Consider the following 22,109-nt stretch of genomic DNA (forward strand, 5'->3'; position numbering starts at 1 on the left):
TGTACAATTGCTTGAAAAGTGATATGATTAGGTACTTACTGATTTCATGAAGTTTATGTTTGGCACATAGTAATGTTTCTGAGAAGGTTCAGTTTAAAACACTTAAGCCTCTTATACTCAGAAGTATACATCTTAAAAGGAGATCTATTTTAAAGTTGCAGCAAGGCATAGGCTAATGCCAATAGTAAAAGTTTATTGATTAGGACCCACTAATAATAATTTGAGTGTAGGACTTTGTATTAAGTATTAATCATGTTAGCCTCTGAAGGGAAAATAAATTGGAAGACTTACTTTGTTGAAGATAAAACTTAAGTCAAGGGAGGTTCAAGTCTCACTTTAAGTTACACAGTTGCAGAGCTAGTACCAGGAGGTGGGTCTCTGAACTTAGCCTCTTCTTTCTACTATATTCACTAGTATAGAACCTGTAGATTAATTAAATCTTGAGTAATCAAAACCTTTGAATTTTCTCTGGTTTTTACACATGGACACAGACACTTGGAAAGATCAGTTTTAATGTAACAGTGTTGGATGCTCTTAATGAAGCACGGTGAGTGCACGTGCATTTATTTGATAATCTTACCAGTAGGGATACTACAAATGAACAAATGGCTTTGAGTGCTTTGAGACCACTCATCTTTATATGAGTATTTTGCTATAAATTGGAAGAAAAGTCCGCTGATTGTTCAGTTCTGGGTTGGTGTTATCTTAAAATGTATTATTGTGTATATGTATTTAGGCATGATTGTGTGGAGGTCAGAGGTCAAATTTAACATTTGCTTTCTTCCACTTGAGTTTCAGGGAATCATTAGCAAGTACTTTTTCCATTTATTTTCCCTGTGTGGGGTTTTGTTTGTTTGTTTGTTTTTTTCGAGACAGGGTTTCTCTGTGTAGCCCTAGCTGTCCTGGAACTCACTCTGTAGACCAGGCTAGCCTCGAACTCAGAAATCTGCCTCCCAAGTGTTGGGATTAAAGGCATGTGCCACCACTGCCTGGCTTCTGTGTGGTTTTTAAAGTGACATGTTTCTGTGTAACATCATAGTTCAGGTCAATAACTTTATATAATGTTGAAGTTATCCCTTTTAAGTACCTAGAAATAAAGGTGATTTATTTGGGGGGGGGCAATATTAGTAACACAACTAATAATCCTGAGTCCTATATTAAATACTTTAACTTATCATTTTATTGATAGAAAAATCTCAATTCATTTTCCTCATTTAATGAATCCCATCTCAGTGAGACAATTCCTATTTTTATATATAGTTTAATGATGAGTCTAGAAGCGTAGAAGGGTTTGGCAACTTGCCTGAGGTTACATTGTTAGTAATTTTGTGCTTCTGTTGGAGTCTAGGTCACCTAGCTCTAGAGCTTTGACTCTGGGCTTATATAACCCACTGTTAGAGCACACAAGGGAATCTGACAGGAATTATGCTGCCACTGCTGTCTATGTCATGTCACTCACTACCCTCACTACCTTCCTTGCATTCCCAACAGGGAAAGATGACATTATTAGCTTCGGGTAGATGTGAGTCCTGCCAGTTTCCCTGACTTTTTTTTTTTTTTTTAAATATGAGTACACTGACTCTTCTCTTCAGACTACACTCTCTTCAGACACACCAGAAGAGGGCATCAGATCCCAGTAAAGATGGTTGAGCCACCATGTGGTTGCTGGGAATTGAACTCGGGACCTCTGGAAGAGCAACCAGTTTCTTAACTGCTGAACCATCTCTCCAAACCCCTGGCTTCTTAATGGCAGCTGGATTCCTCTGTTTCAGAGTTTTTAAATTTCTTTCAGCGTCTTTTACCTCCCACCCTTGATTTCCTAGTACAGTGTAATATTTACTTTAAAACTTTACTGAGTGTTCTAAATCAGGTAGTCCTTGAAAAGATATACTTTAGCATTTTAGAATTGAAAAGAGCCTTAAAAGTACATTTCCCAGCTTTCTGCTCATTTCACTAGGCTGACTTTCTGTTTTTGTTTTATGATCTTGTTATATATACCTGGCTGGCCTGGCATTTGCTGCTTTTAGTCTGGTTAGCCTAAAACGTGCAACACTCATGCTCAGTCTCTCAGGTGCTAGAATGCCATCATACCTAGCTCAATGTGAGAAAACTATTGATATTGCTGTGATCTCTTTGTTGACTGCGATGTTATTTACAGTATCGTTTTGACAGCACAGATTAGGCTATTTCAAGGTCTGGTCAGTCCTCAGATGCATTGGTAGGAACAAGTTGCACACATCAGAACTGATGTAGGTGTTAATAGATGGAGGTTAAGATCATAGTGTGAAAGCAATCAGTGAAACAGGCTGTGGGTCATACATGGAATGGATCTGGCCCAGGATATGCACATGCTAGGCATATACACTCCAAGCCCCACTTACTAAGTGCTTAATATATATACTCCAAAGGTGGAATTAAACCTTTGTAATAATACTTAGTGTTTTATAGCTTACGTAATTTTTCTTACAATGTACTTTCAGTGCTAAATGGAAGCCATGCTCATTTAGGATCCTGGGGATCAAAACCAATGCATCCCTTTGAAGTGTGACTTTTAAAAATGTTACTCCCTTTATCTTAAAGTTAGCAGGAGTTCTACTTGAGTAGTTCCCTATTTGTTTTACCATAAAGTGTGTGGAGTTTTTGTTTTGTTTTGCTGCTCCTGGTTGGTCACCATCTAGAGAGGTGAATACTGTGTAGTGTGTCAAAGAGTCCTTCCTTCAGTGCACTGTTGAGGATAATCTCAAGAGACTACAAGCCTGTGGTTATTTGAGCCTTGCAGTAGCTTTGTTTCCAGTGGCCAAAAGCAGACATGGTAAATTGTCTTTGTCTGACTCTATACCAAATGGTATGGAATATTGTAGTATGTAAGATTGGGGGAGTGTCTTGTTTGTTTGACAGCTTTTGTTTTTTGACCCCTGCAGTTTTTATGACTTTTTTCTTCTGTTGAAGGAAATTAGTTTTTTAGATGTCTGAATGCTGTTCCCCCTTTATCTTTTATTGTAGGTAACTTCAGTTAGTACTAGGCTAAGATATCATTTTAGGATTTTCAAAGGAGAGCTTCTAAAAGCCAAGCTGTAAATCTTAGGTGCTCAGCTGCTAACATTTCAATTTTTCACCTTTTTTTTCTATAGATTTTTATTTTATTCTTTTTGTTTTAATTAAATCATTTAGTTACATATTTTATGTATATGAGTACAATGTTACTGTCTTCAGGCACACCAGAAGAGGGCATTGGATCTCATTACAGATGGTTGCGAGCCACCATGTGGTTGCTGGGACTTGAACTCAGGACCTCTGCTCTTAACCATTGAACCATCTCTCTAGCCCTTCAACTTTTTAAAAAATTTGATTTCCTATACTTATGTCTTACAATAGTCCTTTTCGTATGTACTATTTCCCTGTAATTTGAATATCATGCATAGTATGAAGAAGAAATGTCTCAAGATAATTTTAAGTGAGCTCTGCCAGGCCTAAGAAGTATATAAGGGTAATTTGTAGCTAGAATGATTTGGTCACTCAGGAGGGAGGTTGGCCCAAAAGAAGGAAAAGTACAAACTTAGCATTTCACTGATAGGTAGCTTATACTGGGTTTAATGTTTTAGTGTGTTTCCTCCGTGAAGAACATGTAAATGTGCTAAATCCAAATGGTTAAGATAGTATTCTAATTTCAGACTTCTTCTTTTAATTTTTAGTTGTTGACCTCCTGTACTGGAGAGACATTAAGAAGACTGGAGTGGTGTTTGGTGCCAGCTTATTCCTGCTGCTGTCTCTGACAGTGTTCAGCATTGTCAGTGTAACGGCCTACATTGCCTTGGCCCTGCTCTCTGTGACTATCAGCTTTAGGATATATAAGGGTGTGATCCAAGCTATCCAGAAATCAGATGAAGGCCACCCATTCAGGTGAGATGTTTGAAAAATGAGGCAACAGTGTAACTAGGATTGGTAGTGAGACTTCATCTCCTATCTGTAGAATTATAGTTGTGTGATTTCTTTGTTGCTTAGAGATAATCTATCAAGAACATATCTGCCTTTGAGATTTCTTATGGTAGAAAAGACTGGGCTCATTAGTATTTATAGTAGATATTGGTTATCACAGTGAATTTTAGAATTGGTGAAGTTATATTGTTCTTACTGTTTACATTTAATACTATCTAATACTATATACCTTTTCCCTAGTATATGTTCTTACCTACATTTGCTTCAGTTTCTCAGGGCTTTATACAGAGAGAGGAGATAACTTCAAATTGAAGCTTCAAAATGACAATTATATGCCATGAACTATTGACAAATAGGATTTTAAAGCAGTTGTAATGAAATACATGAAAATGTTACAAAGTTCTAATTTATCCACAGTATTAGTTTTATATATCATTTAGTTTTAAAGAATTTTTGAAGACTCCAGTTTCTTTTTTTTTTTTTTTTAAATATTTCTTTTTAGACATACCTTTTTCATAAAGGCATTTACAGTCTTTTACAAATTCAGCTGACGTGCCAGTTTAGGCCTGGTGAACAGCTTTTCAGTTGCCTAGTCATACTGGTGCAGTTGAAATTATACAGTGGTAAGAGGGAACAGTGATGAGCAGCATGTTAAAATTTGTCATACAAATGTCTACCAGGTGGCACTGATGCAGGATGCTCTCAAAGAACAAGCCAGGTTTTTTTTTTTTTTTATATTTCTAGGAATTGTATAGACAGGGCTCAGAAGATGGCTTTGTGGGTAAGACTTGTGGAAACAGGAGGGCCAGAGTACCACATAAAACTGGTCACTGCTATATGGATGTCTATAACCCAAATGTTGGAAGTCAGCAACAAGTAAATCCTGGGAACTCACTGGCCAGCTTTGCCAAAAATAATGGACTTCACGTGGCCCCACATATACACATTAAAAAAAAATGCATAAGTAACTTCTTGCTGGTTTGAAAGTTGATGGGAAACTTGGGATGTTTTAATTTGATATTTATGAATAACATTGGTATACCAGTATCTCCTGCTGTTGTAAAGAAGTGGTCTAAATAGTCTGCCAACGTGGGGAACTATGCTGTCTGCATTCAGAGCTGGATGTAGCACTTAATAATGTGGAAGAGGACATAAATCACACCGGGCTCTGCGGACTCAGCTCTGACCAGTCTTCATGTGTGGGTGGGGTCTGAGGTGAGGCTAGTTCACGGGATAAGTTGTTATCACAGGAAGAAGTGACCTTCGCTTTAGGAAAGAAAATAGTGTGACGACCAAGGCATTATGGTTTAAAAAATGTTTTAAAATGATTCATAACTTATTTCTAGCTTTAACATAGGGAGCAGTGGGAAGGTGACCAAAATTAGGTATGCTCTCTGATGGAATCAGAGTAATACATTGCTTGAAGTGGACATGATTCGTCATCTAATCTATAGAGTTGGAAACTTGACTCAGAGAATTGAAATGCTTTTTTTGCAAGCTTACTTAGCTAGAAAATAGCCAATCTTCTAATGCTTACCTGAGCTTAACCTACTCTGCTATTTTAGGAAGCTCAGATAGGCTAATCTGGTGTTGATGCAGAGAAAACAGGCTTGCACACTGATAGAGTATCTCAGTGTGCAAATAATAACAGATACTTAACTAACAAGAGTGAGTGATCAGGAGGCACATTTGGGCCATACTGCAAAGGTAGTAGTGGAGATAGGGTTGTCTCAGAGGACACTGTGCTAGGAAATAATAGGATTAGTTAGGTATGGTGAATGTCATCTTTGAAATAATCAAATGATCATCCCCAAATTGTTATCTTGTTAAATTTAACACTTCCCACACACTATAGCATACAAGAGAGCATGAAAATAGAGAGTAAATATTACCCTTTATTTATTGGTATTGCCACTGTACTTTAAGCAGCTATTTTACATGCTAATATTTAACATTTGACATTTTTCCATAAAGTGAATATGGAAATGAGTAGGATCTTTGGTAGCAGATCCTAATAAGACTCAGAAAATAATTTTCTGAGTGATCTGGAGGCCAAGTGTCATTAAACATTTTACTCATTAAATCCTCATGATTAACGTCCATTTAAAATGAGAAAACAGTTTTAGAAGATTAAATTTGCACACTTAGATTACTAAGAAAATGATAGCAGTTAAAATTTAAAATGTCTTTAAAACACGCTTCTATCAGCTTGGGGGTTTTGGTTTTGTTTTATTTTGTTTGAGATATTTCTGTAGCCAAAGTTGGTTTTACACTAGTAACAATCCTTCTGACTTAGCCTCTCAAGTGCTGGGATTACACGCATGAACCACCACAGCCAGCTTACTTTGGATTTTTATAATAAGTGTAGGCCTTTATAGTAGATTGTTCTACACTGTTAATCTCTTTTATAGATCTGTGATTGCTGATTGACATGTGAGAATCAGTGTCAGTTGAGGATTTTTTCTTTTTTTCTTTTTTTAAAGGGCATATTTGGAATCTGAAGTTGCCATATCAGAGGAATTGGTTCAGAAATATAGTAATTCTGCTCTTGGTCATGTGAACAGCACAATAAAAGAATTGAGGCGTCTCTTCTTAGTTGATGATTTAGTTGATTCCCTGAAGGTAAGTTTATTTTGCTTTTCATTTACATGTATCAGACAGATTGGCAATATAAAATTCTATTTTCTCTATCCAAATAAATCATAAAGATGAAATGAAATCATATCAATGTAAATTTAGGTTTGAAAACTCAGTGTCCTGTGTTTAGATTTGTGTGAGAACTATAGTTTGACACTTTTCTCCTTCAGGGAATACTTTAAGAAAGAGAAATTGAGAAGAAAATTTTGCTTTTGATTGTGGGTTTAAAACTCAAAACTCAAGAAAAGTGGGTTGATTCTGTCTTCGGATGTAAGTTCATGCTTCATCATGTCAGCATACGAAGTGAACCCAAATAGGTCTCATAGTGTACTTCGGCAAAAAAGTATCCAAGGAGCTAAAGAGATCTGCAACCCTATAGGTGGAACAACATTATGAACTAAGCAGTACCCCGGAGCTCTTGACTCTAGCTGCATATGTATCAAAAGATGGCCTAGTCGGCCATCACTGGAAAGAGAGGCCCACTGGACAGGCAAACTATATGCCCCAGTACAGGGGAACGCCAGGGCCAAAAAATGGGAGTGGGTGGGTAGGGGAGTGGGGGGGAGGGTGTGGGGGACTTTTGGGATAGCATTGGAAATGTAAACGAGGAAAATACCTAATAAAAAAAAAAAGAGTAAGGCAGAATGTTTTCCTTTAGAGGCGACAGGTAATAAACACTTCATCATTTAGGTGACACTCTACAGGGAAGGGTCTTCCTGGGTGAATGGGGCTCCACTACATGAGACTGCTTTCAGCATGTATATGGGTATCACAGATTCCAGTTGTTTATGAGTCCAGGATATTTGTCTTAAAATTCACCAAAAATGTAAGCAGTCCTCAAGTGGTTGTGGGCGAGGCATGATGACACATGCCTTTAATTTCACCACTCAGAGAGCAAAGTCAGGGGGGCTCTCTGAGAGGTCAAGGTTAGGTCAAAGTCTTGGTATCAAATAAAATAAATAAAAATAGATTGTAGCACTCAAGAGTCTGAGTGAAGTTTTACAGGTAGTATTGCCTTTCTAAAGAGAGTTCCTGCATGTTAACTTTATATGTGTGGTTGTGTTTATCTATCATAGTTTTTGTTTCTATGGAAAAGCAATGGTGTTCCTTCTGGGAATGGACTCCTAATTTGAATTTTTTTTAAAGGTGCTATGAGCTTTTGACTGGAATTGCTTTGATTTCTAGTTAATAAAATGGAAACATTTTAATTTCTAGAAAACAAATTGACATAATAGACAAACTCTGTAGCTTTGACAACAGTTTTTAAAGAAACATTTGCAAGCAGTTTATCTCATACATTATCAGCTCTCTTAGGTGTCCTCAGTTTATAGAATGGTAGATTCTAGGTCCCAGTATCACTTACATTTGAAACCTCTGTAAATATTTGAGTCACTCTTGCAAACACAATGCAGCAACCCCTCCCCTGTTCCTACTCCCTTTAAACTTCCTTTCTTCTTTCCCTCCAGAATGAGGGAAGAGTTTCTTTGCGTTGTCATCAAAGAAATAACAGATTCCAGGGCTCTGCCTTCAGTCAGCACCTGAGATGAACTGACCACATGAATGTACCTGGTTTATTCCTGGTAGTTGACTTGGGCAAATGAAAATAGGATATATTGTCACAAGTTCTGTACTAACTTCCTGTCTGCTTGCTTCCTTTGTTTTGCTCCTCTGAAATAAAATTTAAGATTTTTAATCCTAGACAAGATTTCAAGTATCATCTATAAAGTAATCAATTATCCATTTTCCTATTTTATGGGCCAAGTCAGTCACCTTTGAAATAATTCTTGATCCATTGAGAAAGTAGCTTAGACATTAAATACTGTCTACGTTTTAGGGCTATTTATTCAGTTTTAACACATTGGGTCTTAAGATGGGCGGTGGTATTATAGGCAGAGGAAAGTAGATCTCTGAGTTAGAGTGCTGCCCAGTCTAGGGTAAGTTCCAGGACAGCCAGAGCTGTACAGAGAAACCCTGTCTTGAAAAACTAAAAGCAAAAACAAAAAACAAACAAAAAACCCCAGCAAAACCAAACAAAATACCGAGAAAACATTGGGTCTTCCACTGCTGCAGCATTGCCCAGGCTGGCTCTGAGCACCACAGATGGGTAGTACAAGTATCACCTGGTGCTGTGATAGGGATGTTTCTTATTTGGCTAAGGATTAAGTAAGTATTTTTGTGATTAATCTGTGTAAGGATCTTTGGTGAGGACTCTTGTTCTAAAAAGCAGTTTTCATTCATGGCTGCACATTGGAGTCAAGTGAGGAGGTATATTTTATATAAATTTATCTGGGAAAGTGAAGGAACTGGAGTTTCCATTCCCTGAAGGTCTGATTTAATTTATCTGAGAACATTGAATGGGTGATGACTGTTTTAGAAAGCTATGGCATAACCCTATTTGTCCCTACCTCCAGCCTGACCGTCTGTCCTCCCCCTCCCTCTTCCCTCCCTCCCTCCCTCCCTCCCTCCCTCCCTTCCTAAATGTATATCATACCTATTGGGGTCATCTTTGGCACCCCTAGAGAGAAGCTTGAAGCTTTAACGGGAAAGCTCCTACCTTGTAAGCCAGGAATGTGCACACAAATCCTCTCCCTCGCCCCCCATGTATGTTTGTGTATGGAGGGAACGCATTCTTGGATACTTAGGAGGCTGAGGCTGGGAACCACTTGAAGCCAGATTAACACTACCATCTCCAAAAAGTTGGGATCTTGCCCGTTGAAACACCAAGTCCAAAAATTTCATCTAATAGGGACTAAGACTGGGCAATTTTAGTGAGTTCTTATGTATGCCTGTAGCAAGGCATTGGGTGCTAAAGACTAGATTTTATATGATAGTAGATCTCTGACTTTTAGTGAAAAATTGTTCTAGTTGAAGTTGCCTGATATGCAATTATGTTTTAGGATATGATTTTTTCTTTTTATTGGTTCTTTGGTCACATCATATACCCCAGTTCCACTGATTTCCCTGCCCTCTGGCCTTGCAAATTTCCTTCCAAAATAAAATTTAAAATAAAACAAAGCATAGAAAACATCTCACTGTGAAAGCCATAGCGTGCCCCACAGTATACCCTTTTGTCCTTACATCTTTACTTGCAAATGCTCATTTCAGTGAGTCATTGCAGCTTTGGATCTGCAGGACCAGCCCTGTCAAGTGCTCCATCAGGTCATTGAGGAGGTCAATTTTGGAGTGGGCCAACTCAGAGCCCTAGTTCTGGGCTTGAGTGATGTCTGAGCTGGTCTGTTGGCCGGGTGAGCTCTCTAGCACCTGCACCAATAGGGCAAGCTCTTCAGCATTCTCCCAGCTAGCTCACCCAGTGTTGTAACTGGTGAGGAGCAGAGCCAACTCTCCTGCTCTCGTGACCCTGGGGTCAGCTCTTCTGACTGCTATAGGTTGTGAGAAGGTGGAGGGCATCACTCCAGTGCCCAAGGCACCTCATGGCAGGCAAGTGGTGGGGCTAGCTCTTCAGCACTCATGCCCTCAGGTAGGCTCACCCACAGCCAGGGCCAGCTCTACTGTACCTTACCTAAGTGAGGTACAGAGCCTCAGGATATAATCTTAAGTCTGGGCAGAGGGTCCTGCACTCTAAAAATAGCTGATGCAAAAGAACATTCAAAGGCTCTTATGCTGCTGTGTTAACATGTACATTTCAGTATGTATGTTTTCTGACATGTTTCGTTGACTTAGAAAAAAATTGAAGGAAAATGTAGAAACAGTCAAGGGAATACTAGAAAATGGGTTAATGTTTCTAGAAAAGGTAAAATAATAATTTTCATTGTTTTCAAGTTTTTAAGTAGCCAAAATTGTCAAAGTATCTGAAAATCTATTGTGTGCCCCTCTATTTTCCTTAAATATGTGTCTTTCACCAAATAAAGCTCTACAGAGTTTTTAATAAGGCGTGTTTAAACTTTATTCCCTTATACTCGTGGAGAAAAGGCAATGCCCTCTCCCCATGTGTATTGCATTTCCATACACTTGGCTTGTTGCAGTCCTAGTACTGTCAATAGAGAACATGACAGACAAGCTTGTTCTCAGACACTGGCCATAGCTGAGAAATCCTTTTCAGAGATCTACACCCAGGCATAACCTTGATTTGTGACTTAGATGAAGAAAAAACTTTCAGGGTGAGGTGATAGGAAGTACAATTTATTAAAATTAAGGCCAAGTGGCCAGAAAGGAAGTGCTTTCTTTTCTCCCATTGTTGAAAGCTAGACCGTGACTAGAAGTAGAAGGGCAGTGTGTCCTTCCTTCCCATGCTCTCTGTTCTGAGGGAAGGCAGTTCTGCTCTATCATGGCTTCTAAAGAAAGTGAATCAACTCCCATTTTTGGTCCTTAGGTTTCTGAAGTAAGACAATAAATAAAGACTGACTTTACTGGGTTTTCAAGGTCTGTGCCTGTTAGACTGGCATTTAAATGTATATGTTTCAGAAGAAAGTTTAATTTTGCTTATCATGGGCTCTTGTTTGATTACAGTTTGCAGTGTTGATGTGGGTATTTACTTACGTTGGTGCCTTGTTCAATGGTTTGACACTACTGATTTTAGGTAAGTCTACAAAAAGATTGACAAGCACTTAGGGACATTTTTAGAGAATATCTTTATTGTAAGAAAAAAAAATAAAAATGTGAGATTGGGAGATGTTTAAGTAGCTGATACTGTTTTATTGAAATGCTATGTTAGCTCCTGAAGACTACTCCAGCTAACAGCTGCCTTAGGTGCACTCTTGAGCTTAAATTGGGGAAGCTGTATTTTATAGAATCTCTGTGATGTGATTTGAAGCTAAGCATGGTTCCTTCAGCACATGCAGGAGAATGTGAGCATTTCCCAGGCCTCAGGAGAATGTCAACATTTATGTAGGCTTTAAGAGTACTGTCTGGTTACCTTGATTACTATTGGCTTGATAGTATGATGTTGACTCCTAGAATGGTACCAGTCTTCTTTTTTTTTTTTTTTTTTTTTAATTTATTTTTAAAGCTCTGTGTTTACTTTTTCAGCTCTGATCTCACTCTTCAGTATTCCTGTTATATATGAACGGCATCAGGTAATTTCTTAACTGTGGAGATTGCAGAATATAGAGCTCACTCTTATTATAAAGGACTTAGAGCTAGTCTTTAGTTTGTTGGTATGTAGTACTGATTGATATTCTTTGGCAATATTAATTTTATAATGCTTTTATCCTCTTTTCTCAGGCGCAGATAGATCATTATCTAGGACTTGCAAACAAGAGCGTTAAGGATGCCATGGCCAAGTGAGTATGCCCTGCAGCCTTCTTACCAAGGGCGAGACCATCATCCGGCAGTGTCCTTCTGAGGCCAGCATTAACTCTTTTTAATGCTTTTTTTTAAAAAACATTAGGCAAAGGTGGAAAATTAGTTTGTATTTTGGTAGCTTTATGATTCTCTAAATAATATACAGCATAACGTTTTTTAAAGAAGTGGGAAACAAACACAAAATTTGACATTTTTCTTTTTTCATTTGTAGAATCCAAGCAAAAATCCCTGGATTGAAGCGCAAAGCAGAATGAAAAGGCCCCAAACAGTAGACATTCATCTTTAAAGGGGACACTCCCTTGGTTACGGGGTGGGCGGGTCAGGGGTGAGCCCTGGGTGGCCGTGCAGTTTCAGTTATTTTTAGCAGTGCACTGTTTGAGGAAAAATTACCTGTCTTGACTTCCTGTGTTTATCATCTTAAGTATTGTAAGCTGCTGTGTATGGATCTCATTGTAGTCATACTTGTTTTCCCCAGATGAGGCACTTGGTGAATAAAGGATGCTGGGAAAACTGTGTGTTATATTCTGTTGCAGGTAGTCTGGCTGTATTTGGAAAGTTGCAAAGAAGGTAGATTTGGGGGCAGGAAAAACAACCCTTTTCACAGTGTACTGTGTTTGGTTGGTGTAAAACTGATGCAGATTTTTCTGAAATGAGATGTTTAGATGAGCATACTACTAAAGCAGAGTGGAAAAATCTGTCTTTATGGTATGTTCTAGGTGTATTGTGATTTACTGTTAGATTGCCAATATAAGTAAATATAGACATAATCTATATATAGTGTTTCACAAAGCTTAGATCTTTAACCTTGCAGCTGCCCCACAGTGCTTGACCTCTGAGTCATTGGTTATACAGTGTAGTCCCAAGCACATAAACTAGGAAGAGAATGTATTTGTAGGAGCGCTACCACCTGTTTTCAAGAGAACATAGAACTCCAACGTAACCGTCATTTCAAAGATTTACTGTATGTATAGTTGATTTTGTGGACTGAATTTAATGCTTCCAAATGTTTGCAGTTACCAAACATTGTTATGCAAGAAATCATAAAATGAAGACTTATACCATTGTGTTTAAGCTGTATTGAATTATCTGTGGAATGCATTGTGAACTGTAAAGCAAAGTATCAATAAAGCTTATAGACTTACCTTTGTGTTTAGTGTTTTAGTTTCATGAATGCACAGCAAAAACACGGTGGTAGGCTTAGAGAGTGGACACATGGTAACATGCTTTTAGAAAGGTTTTAGTTCATGAAACAGCTTAAGAACAAAGAATATATTTACATAGTGAGATTTATTTGACTCATAACAAAAGGTTTTAAATTATTTTATACTTTGAAAATAAATTCATGCACCAATATTTTAACAGAATACAGTGCAAGATTTATGAATATACATAAAATTACACCATATAAATTTTACAAATAAGACTTTCAAAGTCTTTATAACAGACACTATTGCTCTTCAAATATATACATATATCATTGATTAGTCAGTTGTTCATCCACATGGTTACTTAATGCAAGATCTGTCTGAATGAAATGTCAGTAGTACAAGACAGGCAGACACAGTGATCACTCAGCATCACCAGGTACAGAAAACAGAATCAGGGCTGCATAGGGCTCTACTGAGGACCCAGCAACCTGCTAGTGGGTTGATGTAAGGCATTAATAAGTTGGCGTGTAAAATAGCTTAATGTGTAATCTAATTCTTTTAGAATGCTGAAGCACTTCTGTGGTAAATGTTGATAATCTATTCTTTAACTGAAAATGCTTATTTCAACCTTTCTCTAAAATGGCAACTTCATATAACTAGAAACTCAAGGTCTAGAATTTTAGTGCACAGACTGGAAGGACTCGGTGGTGTGTGTACTCACGACTCCAACTCCCATCAGCCTTCTTAACTAATAGTCGTCAAGTCACATTCTGTCCGACAACTGACTGGAGAAACTCAAATACTCCTTACAGTGGGGAATATGTTCAAGAGGTTTTTAAAAATCTGAATTTACCCTGCATTAATCATCTGAAATGAGCAGAGCCAAGCCAGTCCTACCCAAGAGGGTGTAAACTAAACAGCAAGACAGCTCACTCGTCACACTGGAGCTTTCCCTGCTTTCCGTGTTGCTACTTTCTGTGGAGCTGGACTCTTCTTTGCTGCTCACCTTATAACTGCTTTCCTAGAGCAGGACATAGTGGTGAATTTGCTAATCCCATAGCCCTCCTCAGTTTTGAAGTTTTAGCACCATGTGAAGGAAGAAGACGACATGGGAGGTGAGGCAGCAGCCCACACAACTGGGAACTTTGAAGGCACTTAATGGATATAAAACTGCAAATGAAACTTTTAAAAATTAACATTTTAAAACTTGTTTATACATGGCTCATTTAGTTTTGAAAGCTAAATGTGGCAAACAGGGTATTTCTGTACTTAAGTGCTTCCAACTTACATTGTGTCCAGTGAACATTCTTAAAATACATAGAAACAGAATAGCAAAACACCTTTGTAAAAGTCTTAATGCAAATTAAACGCTACATATTGGTTAGGGTAATTGAGGATGTAAATTTTATCTGTGGGCTACATCATCCCAATTTTGCCGTTAGTGAAGTTACAATAAGTATAGGTTTTAGTCTCCAGAACAGAAGCAAACAGTCTTAGTATTCATTCTTGGCATCACCATCTTGCAAAGTTCAGATTATGAGAGTCCTACAACATCTCTGTTCAGAGCTTGTGTGTCCCACAGCAGTTGGCGTCGAGGAGGTGCCCCTGCACTGCCTACAAGTAGCTTGGGAGAAGCAGCCATAGTGCACGGGGTTCCAGTGTTTACAGACATCGCCACACAAATACACTGAAAGGCAAACGACATTTTTGTGTGGTCAGATACTATAATGCTGCCAAGTGTTCCAGACTGAAAAGTGTAAACCCATTGCAGCCTACTCTCCTTCCCCGTCATCACTTGGGCTTTTTTTGTTTTTTTTTAAGGTTTTTTTTTGGGGGGGTTGGGGTGAATAAGGTTTTACTATGTAGTCTGAGGATTATAGATGTGAGCCACCATGTCTGGTTTACTGTTCTTTTTTGGAACAGTTCTTTGATGTGTGTCTCCCTTAGACTCCTTTTGCTGCTTTGAGCATTTGTGCATAATGAAGTCACTGGAGACTTGGCAGCCCAACCTCACACTATCTGTCCTGTGACTATTGAAGAGGGTTGAGTGTGTTTGAATGGAGCCCTTTTTACATGTTATACACCATGTCCTCAAGGCCTTATGCTTTTAAGTTACTTTAAGTCTTGTTTGTAAACAGAAGTCACTTTGTATTTCCTGCACTGGGCTGGCCAGTTCGTTTAGGCCTTTTCTTCCCAACTTGTTCTGTTTGGCTGGTACTGTTTGGAATGAATGTTCATTATTCCAAAGGAACTGGTGTAAGTAAGTACTACCCCAAGCAATAATCCCCGCAATAGCTAGCACAGTGAGCTGGAGGTGGCTCAGCAGGCAGGCCATCACGGCGCACTGTGTTCTTTATAGGTGCCTCTCTTACAATTTGACTCAGATCACTAAAAACATCAAAATTTATTTGTAATAGTTTAAAATTAATTTTGTGCCTGTACACATACACGTGCAAGCTCAATTTCAAGGGTGGGTTCTCTGCACTCAGGTTATCAGGCTTGCTAGACCCGTTTTACTTTTTCAGCTACCCCTGAGTTTTTATTAAACAAAAACAATATTTGGTAATGTAATAAAACCTTTAAATATATTGAAATTGAGTTATAGAATGACCTGGTCCTGTCCTCTCCATATGCTAGGAAACCCTCTCCTACCTCAGAAAGAGGCTTGCAGACCTATGGGTTAGGTTGGAAGGGTTCCTTCCTTCTAAAACAATGGCTTCCAAACCATGCTTCAGGCCAAATAACCTGCATATTTCACCTGACGGCCAAAAGCTGCCTTGGCTCTTTGTCCAAATAGCTCCTTGGACTTGGGCCATGGACTGGCCCTAAGACTCAGCATCTCCCGTTTCTCATGGCAACTCATTTGCCTCCACTATTTCTTAGTGTCACTAAAGGCTCCATGTTATTAGCATCTTTAAACTTAAGAAGATGTTATTAGCATCATTAAGCTAGGCTGGCAATTCTCAAGGACAAATGGGTGAAGGTTGATTTAACCTGATTCTCAGTGATTGTTTCTACTAAAGTTAGCCATTCCAGATTTCTTACCCTGTGCCTCTCGCCCCCCAGCAATGTTTAGCTGTCATAGAACCTGAGCTCAGCCAATCCCAGGAGAGCCCTAGAGGGGACACGGGCCTGCCAAAATTTGTTGAGAACGCCAACAACAGAATATGGTAGGAAATTTTTGGTTTTCCCCTAAAAACTCGTGAAATTTCTTTCTTATTGTTCCATATCAGACCCTTCCTGTGTCCCTGGCAGAGCCTGGCCCACAGGACACCCCAACTAGCAGAACTGCCCGAGGAGCCAACCAAATTAATCTGGTACAACCTGCAGTCGTCTCCTCCTGTGCTGACCACATACTTGTCATCGGAAGAGAAGCGGATGTTCGTCACATGAGCAGAGTGACCAAAGTAACGTTTGTGCTTGGCCTGTGAGGAAAAGCAAACGCAGCGGCTGAGCACATGTTGACCCCAGTAACTTGTTGGGTTATTGATCCACCAGCTGCCCCACTTCCAGAAGCCCCCACTGCTCTGTGTGCAGAAGGCCTTGATGAGAAGGGTGCCTGCCGTGGCCTTGCACTTTCCCTTACTCTTAAGGCTGTAGACTTCTCTCCCCTGATGCCCAGGCTCAAGTCTCAACAGTAAGCACTGCACTTTCCAGGTGCATCAATCAGCCACCCTTGCTGATTTCCCTGCCTGATTTCTTCCCCAACTTTGTGGCCATTTGTCCATTCACCAGGGGCAAGCCAAAGCCCCATGGGGCTGGATCCATGATAACTGAAGGTCATCTATATGACTGTATAGGAGCATGGTCCGGAGACAGCTCAGGAGGACTCACGAATTTTTCTGTGCATGGAAAATCAAAGAGCTTCAGCAGCCCGAAGTCATCCCCTGTGACAATGTTCAAGCCAGCATGGGTCACACATGCACAGTTGACATCAGCCTTGTCTGCGTTTCGTGGCCAGATTCCAATGACTTCATCTCCGAGAACACTGTTCCAAGAGGAAAAGGTATTAGGAAGATGGGACATAGTTTCCTAGGGTTGTTGTCCCCTCCTAAGGTAAAAAGTAGATAGGAATTGTAGGTCATTTGGTCACGTGGGCACACCCTGCTCTGCATTTTCACCACCAGGCACAGCCCTTCCCCAACTCCCCTACATTCCAGAAAGAAAACTTTTATTTTATTTTTTCTTCCTTATAGTTCCACTGAATATGTATGTTGGCAAGGACAGAGTTCCTGTACCTTTTATCTTTAGGTTACTAGAAGCTTCATTGTTGCTGGGCTTGGCAAAACATTTGAACTTGCTGAATGTGGCTTGGGGTTGGTACGAATGATTAAACAAAAAGAAAGCCCTGATCGCATAAAATCCTCCCCTAAGCCAGTGTCTAGCAGCTTTGCATCCTCCCCCACTGAGAAAAGACAGTTTCATCTCAGCTCTTCCTATCCTGGCCATCACAAACCCAGAGGCAGAGCTGGGGCCTCTTCCTCAACCAGAGTTCTCTTCATTTACCTTGTCCAGGAAGCCCAGGTGATCTTCTCAACAACCATGGCTTCAGTTACTTGCTTCCCCAGGGGAACTTCATGTACTTGGCGCTTATAGGCTCCTGTTGACACCTGCAAGAGGAGAGGAACTGAGTCCATCTGCTTCCTCAGTTCCACAGACTCTCTTGGCTGTCTTTCCCAACACTAACTCTGCCCCAGTTACGCTTTTCTTTAAATCCAAACTCAGCTCCTGGCTACAAAGCCAATAAACAGTCCGTTGCCCCACAGCCCATGCTAAAATTCATAGGTAGGGTGTGTTCTACCTCCCCAACCCCTGTCAACACACAACAGCCTATGTTAAAATTCAGAGTATCTTCTATCCATTTCTACCCCCACCACGAGGGATGGTGAACATGTCAAGTGCCCTCTTGGAGTCTCCTAAAGGAAACTGGCCACTGTTTTCACATTAAAGGACACTTGCCAGTGTCTTACATCCTAGGTCTCTTCTCTCCCCATGGGGATGGTGTCTCTACCCATGTCACCAGGGTTTTCCTTGAGTTCATGGAAAGATCCTAAATCTTTCCCACCTCAGGTTTTCAATGCAGATGGCTTGGGACAGAAATCCTGCCCCCTTTGTTAACTCCCTCCTACAGGGCAGACATTGCTCAGCCTAACGAATGCTTTTTTAGAAGGGAGGCAGGTCTAAGTTGAGTGCCTCTTCAGATGCTGCCTGACAAGCTACACTTTGCCTTGACTGTCAGTCCTTGCCTTCTCCATGGAAGTGTGATAAGCTCCAGAAGAAATGAACATACTATATCTATCCAAAAGCCTGCCTAGCTGAGGCTTTGTTGGATACATTTGAAAAATGAATATAGGTTCTCCTCTCCTCCCCCTCTCCCTTCTTCCTTCCTTCCTTCCTTCCTTCCTTCCTTCCTTCCTTCCTTCCTTCCTTCCTTCCTTCCTCCCTCCCTCCCTCCCTTCCTTTCCTTCCTTCCTTCCTTCCTTTCTTTTTCTTTCTTGTTTTTTGAGGCAGGGTTTCTCTGTGTAGCCCTGACTGTCCTGGAACTCACTTTGTAGATCAGGCTGGCCTTGAACTCAGAAATCTGCCTGCCTCTGCCTCCCAAGTGTTGGGATTAAAGGTGTGCCCCACCACCGCCTGGCTTAAGCACTCCTCTTTCCAGGCTCACAGATGCTGAATGCTGAAGTAACTTCTGTTGTTAGCCACAAGTCCCAAAGGTAGGACCCCTTGATCTTGCCTCTCAGCTGTGCAGAGACCCAGTCGTGAGGTCTCCAGCCCATTCTGGAATGCAGCAGCCATACTTCCCAATAGAATTTGGAGAATAAACAATAGCAAGCTTAGAAGTGCAGACCTAAAGAACTAGAAATTCGGAAGTTTTCTAAAACTTATTGAAATTAGTCCTCCGGTGCATGTGCGTACATGCAAATGCCTGCTGTGGTACTTGCCAGAGGACAAATTGTAGGGATCAGATCTCTCCTTCCATCATGTGGGTCAGGGGGAGGGGTTGGACTTGGTTAGCAGCAGGCACAGTTACCTGCTGCGCCATCTCCTCAGGCAGAAATGAGGAAATTTTGATGATGAGCTGGTGGAGGTAGGGTAAAGGTGACTGGGGATATGTTCCCTGGTATTCATGTTTTGTTTTTGTTTCTTACGAAAAGACTTGTACACACAGACACACACACACAATTACTTTCCTAATTATCCAAGCCTCTGTCTCTACATTTATAAAATAGGGATAGTACTTGGAAGTTAGCATGGTGCCCAGGACACAGTAAGCACTCATGTGGAAACAGTGTTTTTTCTTGGTTGCCCCTGAGACAAGTTAACGAGAAGCATACCTGAATGTATTTGCTGTCTGCAGAAAAGTCCATCTGAATGACAAAGCTTGGGATGTCTTTGCAGTAGCCGATCCGGTTCAGACTTGTGCCCTGAGTAAGGTCATAGAAGTCAACTGTCTGCTCAGAAGACCCCACAGCTAAGAATCTGTTGTCTGGGCTGATTCTAGAGGGGGAAATCAAAAGCAAGGTCCATGAGGAGGCAGATCTGGACACACAAAGATGGGCTAGCTCTGTCTCAAGCCCAAAGACATGTGCCTAGCTTCTCCCCAGTTTCTATGAAATTAAACAATTTTTCTGAATCTAATCCCACAGGGGAAAAAAAATGGTGTTATGCAGTCTTTGGTAGAATTACAAGTATTTTTATCACCATATCTAAAAAGACTGTGTGGGAGGTACCCTTGATTAGCCTGCTGTGGAAGCAACCCTTTCAACACAGTTCCCCCAGCTCTGTCTCCCCACCATCCCCAGAAGGACCCATGTCAGGAGCGCTTACCCTTCTGGCTCAGACCACTCACTATATACCTGATATCTTTTATTTTTTTGTACCTGATATCTTGGATGGCAGATTTCCGGTCTCGTTTTTTCCCCCAAACTTTCAGGGTGTTCACCAGCAAGATGACAAACTCTCCATTCTTCATGCCAATGGCCACCATCTCCCCATCAGGGCTATAGGCTGCACACCTGGCCGCATGGCCCAGGTTCACCTTGTTTAACAGTTTCTACATGAAGACACAGAGAGACATGTAAGCCCTTACCACTTGTGCTGATCTCTAGGGGAAATCATCAGGACAGGGAAATCAGACTACTTCAGCTCCCACTAAAGGCCACCAATGCGATCTCATAGTAGAGCTACTTGGGGGATAGCACCTTTTAGGACAGGGTTTGGCAAACATTGCCTGTTATGTTGTCATAACTTTACATTGAGCACTGTAGGATCTGTGTTCTAATTACCAGCTTTGTCATGACAATTGTGGACAGTAGTAACAAATGTGGCTTCACCTATTGAAACAGGCAGCTGGCTAGACACAGGCCTTAGGCTTTGCCAGGCTCTTGCTAAAGGAAAAGCATGCGAACTTACTAGCCAGATCTTGACTGGACCCTCACTTTCTAGTTGGGTATGTGTGTATACATTATTGCCATTACCACGGAGCAGAAAGGATACTGATAGTAGCGTTGGAAGATTTTTGTAAGTATTAACAATAGCATACAGGAAACATCCATTATACAGTGAGTTTTCAGTGAGTAGAAGCCGTTTTTAGTAAACTTAATAGCTTTAGAACTAAACTATATAACACATGCATGTGTTTGCATGGCTGCTCTTTGACCCTTACATTAAAACTGTGACCAAAGTTTTTCCTAGCCATTTTGAAACAGAATTTGGCATTTATTTTGTGCTGGATAAGGTTCAGTGACCTTTTTTTTTTTCCTTCATATCTTATATTTTTACCCCAGATGAGCTTTAAAGTTGCTTTCCCAACCTTCCCGGAATCTGACGGGAAATCTGTCACTCTCAAACATTTGTATCTCTCTCGTTCTCCTCCTGTCCTTTTATAAAAAGATAGTAACTCTCGGTTTGATTATTCCAGAATTATCAACATGTGGGGCTCAGTAGAGTGTTTGAACATGCACTCTAACACGCATGAAGCCCTTGGTTTGATCCCCAAGCACTGCATTACCAGTGCTGGACAAGTAGAGGCAAGAAGAGTCAGAAGGTTCCATGTCTTCCTTTATTTCATATTGAGCTCAAGCTATAAGAGCTTCGTACTACAAATCTATCCAGACAAATGAACTGCTGAGAGTGCAGGTGGCATGTGTGAGGGACTTTTATTAGTAGGCTTTCTAACAATGCTGAACCAACCTACCCCCATCTCTGGCTTGACACAGGCCCTCTCTGCTCCTCCTGCTATGAGCCTGATAGTAGGCTCCTTACCTTGTCAGCCAGGTCCCAGATCCTTGCTGTGCCATCATTGCTGGCTGAGATGAACATGTCCTTGGAGGGGTGTGTGGCTAGGCCCCAGATCTCCCCCTCCATGTGTCCATCAATCAGGATGTTTGAAGCAGCGCTTTTTTCCCCAACTTCAATTATTTCACCATCTTTGGTTCCTACTAAGATTTTTCCCTGTTACAAAAAAATACTATTAGAAAAAAAGCTGTCTGAATCCAGTCATCTGAGGTCCCCAGAAAGATCCAGTTCACGGGATACAAAGGAGAGGTGGGTACCAGGGGCAGGAGGGGAAGGAAGAGCTGATGTTTAATAGTCAAATATTTTCTTATTAAAATATTTGAAGGTGACGGTGGTAGTGGTTGCACAAGTGTTTAATGGCAATGACTTGTACACAACGTGGTTAAAATGCTAAGTTTTATGTGTTTTGTCACAGTTTAAAAATAATTTAAAAGCACTGCTAGTGAGACTGCTGCATTGTTACTAAATCAGGATATGCTGAGGCCTCTTGCGAAGGGCTGCATGTCAGTAAGAGCCCCTCCCTTCTCACTTTGCCTTTTCTAGCAGTTGCCTTGGGTAGGAGCTTGAGCAGAGTCCCCCATCACCCTCTTGATGAACATCCCACAGACTGTAAGCTCCCTCTAGACGGACTTAATTCCTCCCAGGGCCATATCAGGTGACCTTGACTGGTAAGTAAGTTGGTCTGAGACATTAATCTTGTGTACCTACCCAGTGGAGCTTGCAAACATCATTGCATCCTGGCAACTACAACTGATCCTGGCAATTGTCATTATATTATGTTTCTAATAAAGGTATAGAAGGTCTGACTGACCCTATGACTGGACTGAC

General features: G+C 40.5%; 2 protein-coding genes across 14 annotated transcripts in view; one reads left to right on the forward strand and one right to left on the reverse strand.

Moving 5' to 3' along the window:
* Rtn4 (reticulon 4) overlaps positions 1-14,474 on the forward strand; it is a 51,517-nt gene extending 37,043 nt beyond the window's left edge. For all 5 annotated transcript variants that reach the window (NM_194054.3, NM_194053.3, NM_194052.3 and 2 more), the window contains 6 exons: positions 3,693-3,900; positions 6,420-6,558; positions 11,041-11,110; positions 11,560-11,606; positions 11,755-11,813; positions 12,047-14,474. In NM_194054.3, the coding sequence (NP_918943.1) occupies positions 3,693-3,900; positions 6,420-6,558; positions 11,041-11,110; positions 11,560-11,606; positions 11,755-11,813; positions 12,047-12,089 (566 nt within the window). In that variant the 3' untranslated portion in view covers positions 12,090-14,474. The remainder of the gene's footprint in view (positions 1-3,692; positions 3,901-6,419; positions 6,559-11,040; positions 11,111-11,559; positions 11,607-11,754; positions 11,814-12,046) is intronic.
* Eml6 (echinoderm microtubule associated protein like 6) overlaps positions 13,104-22,109 on the reverse strand; it is a 283,002-nt gene continuing 273,996 nt past the window's right edge. For 8 of the 9 annotated variants that reach the window (XR_001779999.2, XM_017314517.2, XM_017314513.2 and 5 more), the window contains 7 exons: positions 21,249-21,437; positions 19,865-20,037; positions 19,319-19,481; positions 17,490-17,593; positions 16,818-16,971; positions 16,308-16,408; positions 13,104-14,670 (listed from right to left, as the gene is read on the reverse strand). Coding sequence is in view for 8 of the 9 variants with exons in the window: in XM_017314517.2 (XP_017170006.1) it covers positions 14,646-14,670; positions 16,308-16,408; positions 16,818-16,971; positions 17,490-17,593; positions 19,319-19,481; positions 19,865-20,037; positions 21,249-21,437 (909 nt within the window). In the remaining variant the exon portion in view is untranslated. The remainder of the gene's footprint in view (positions 14,671-16,307; positions 16,409-16,817; positions 16,972-17,489; positions 17,594-19,318; positions 19,482-19,864; positions 20,038-21,248; positions 21,438-22,109) is intronic. The other variant, NM_146016.2, reaches the window with a different exon arrangement.

This window comes from Mus musculus, chromosome 11 (assembly GCF_000001635.26).
Source record: "Mus musculus strain C57BL/6J chromosome 11, GRCm38.p6 C57BL/6J".
NCBI lineage: Eukaryota > Metazoa > Chordata > Mammalia > Rodentia > Muridae > Mus > Mus musculus.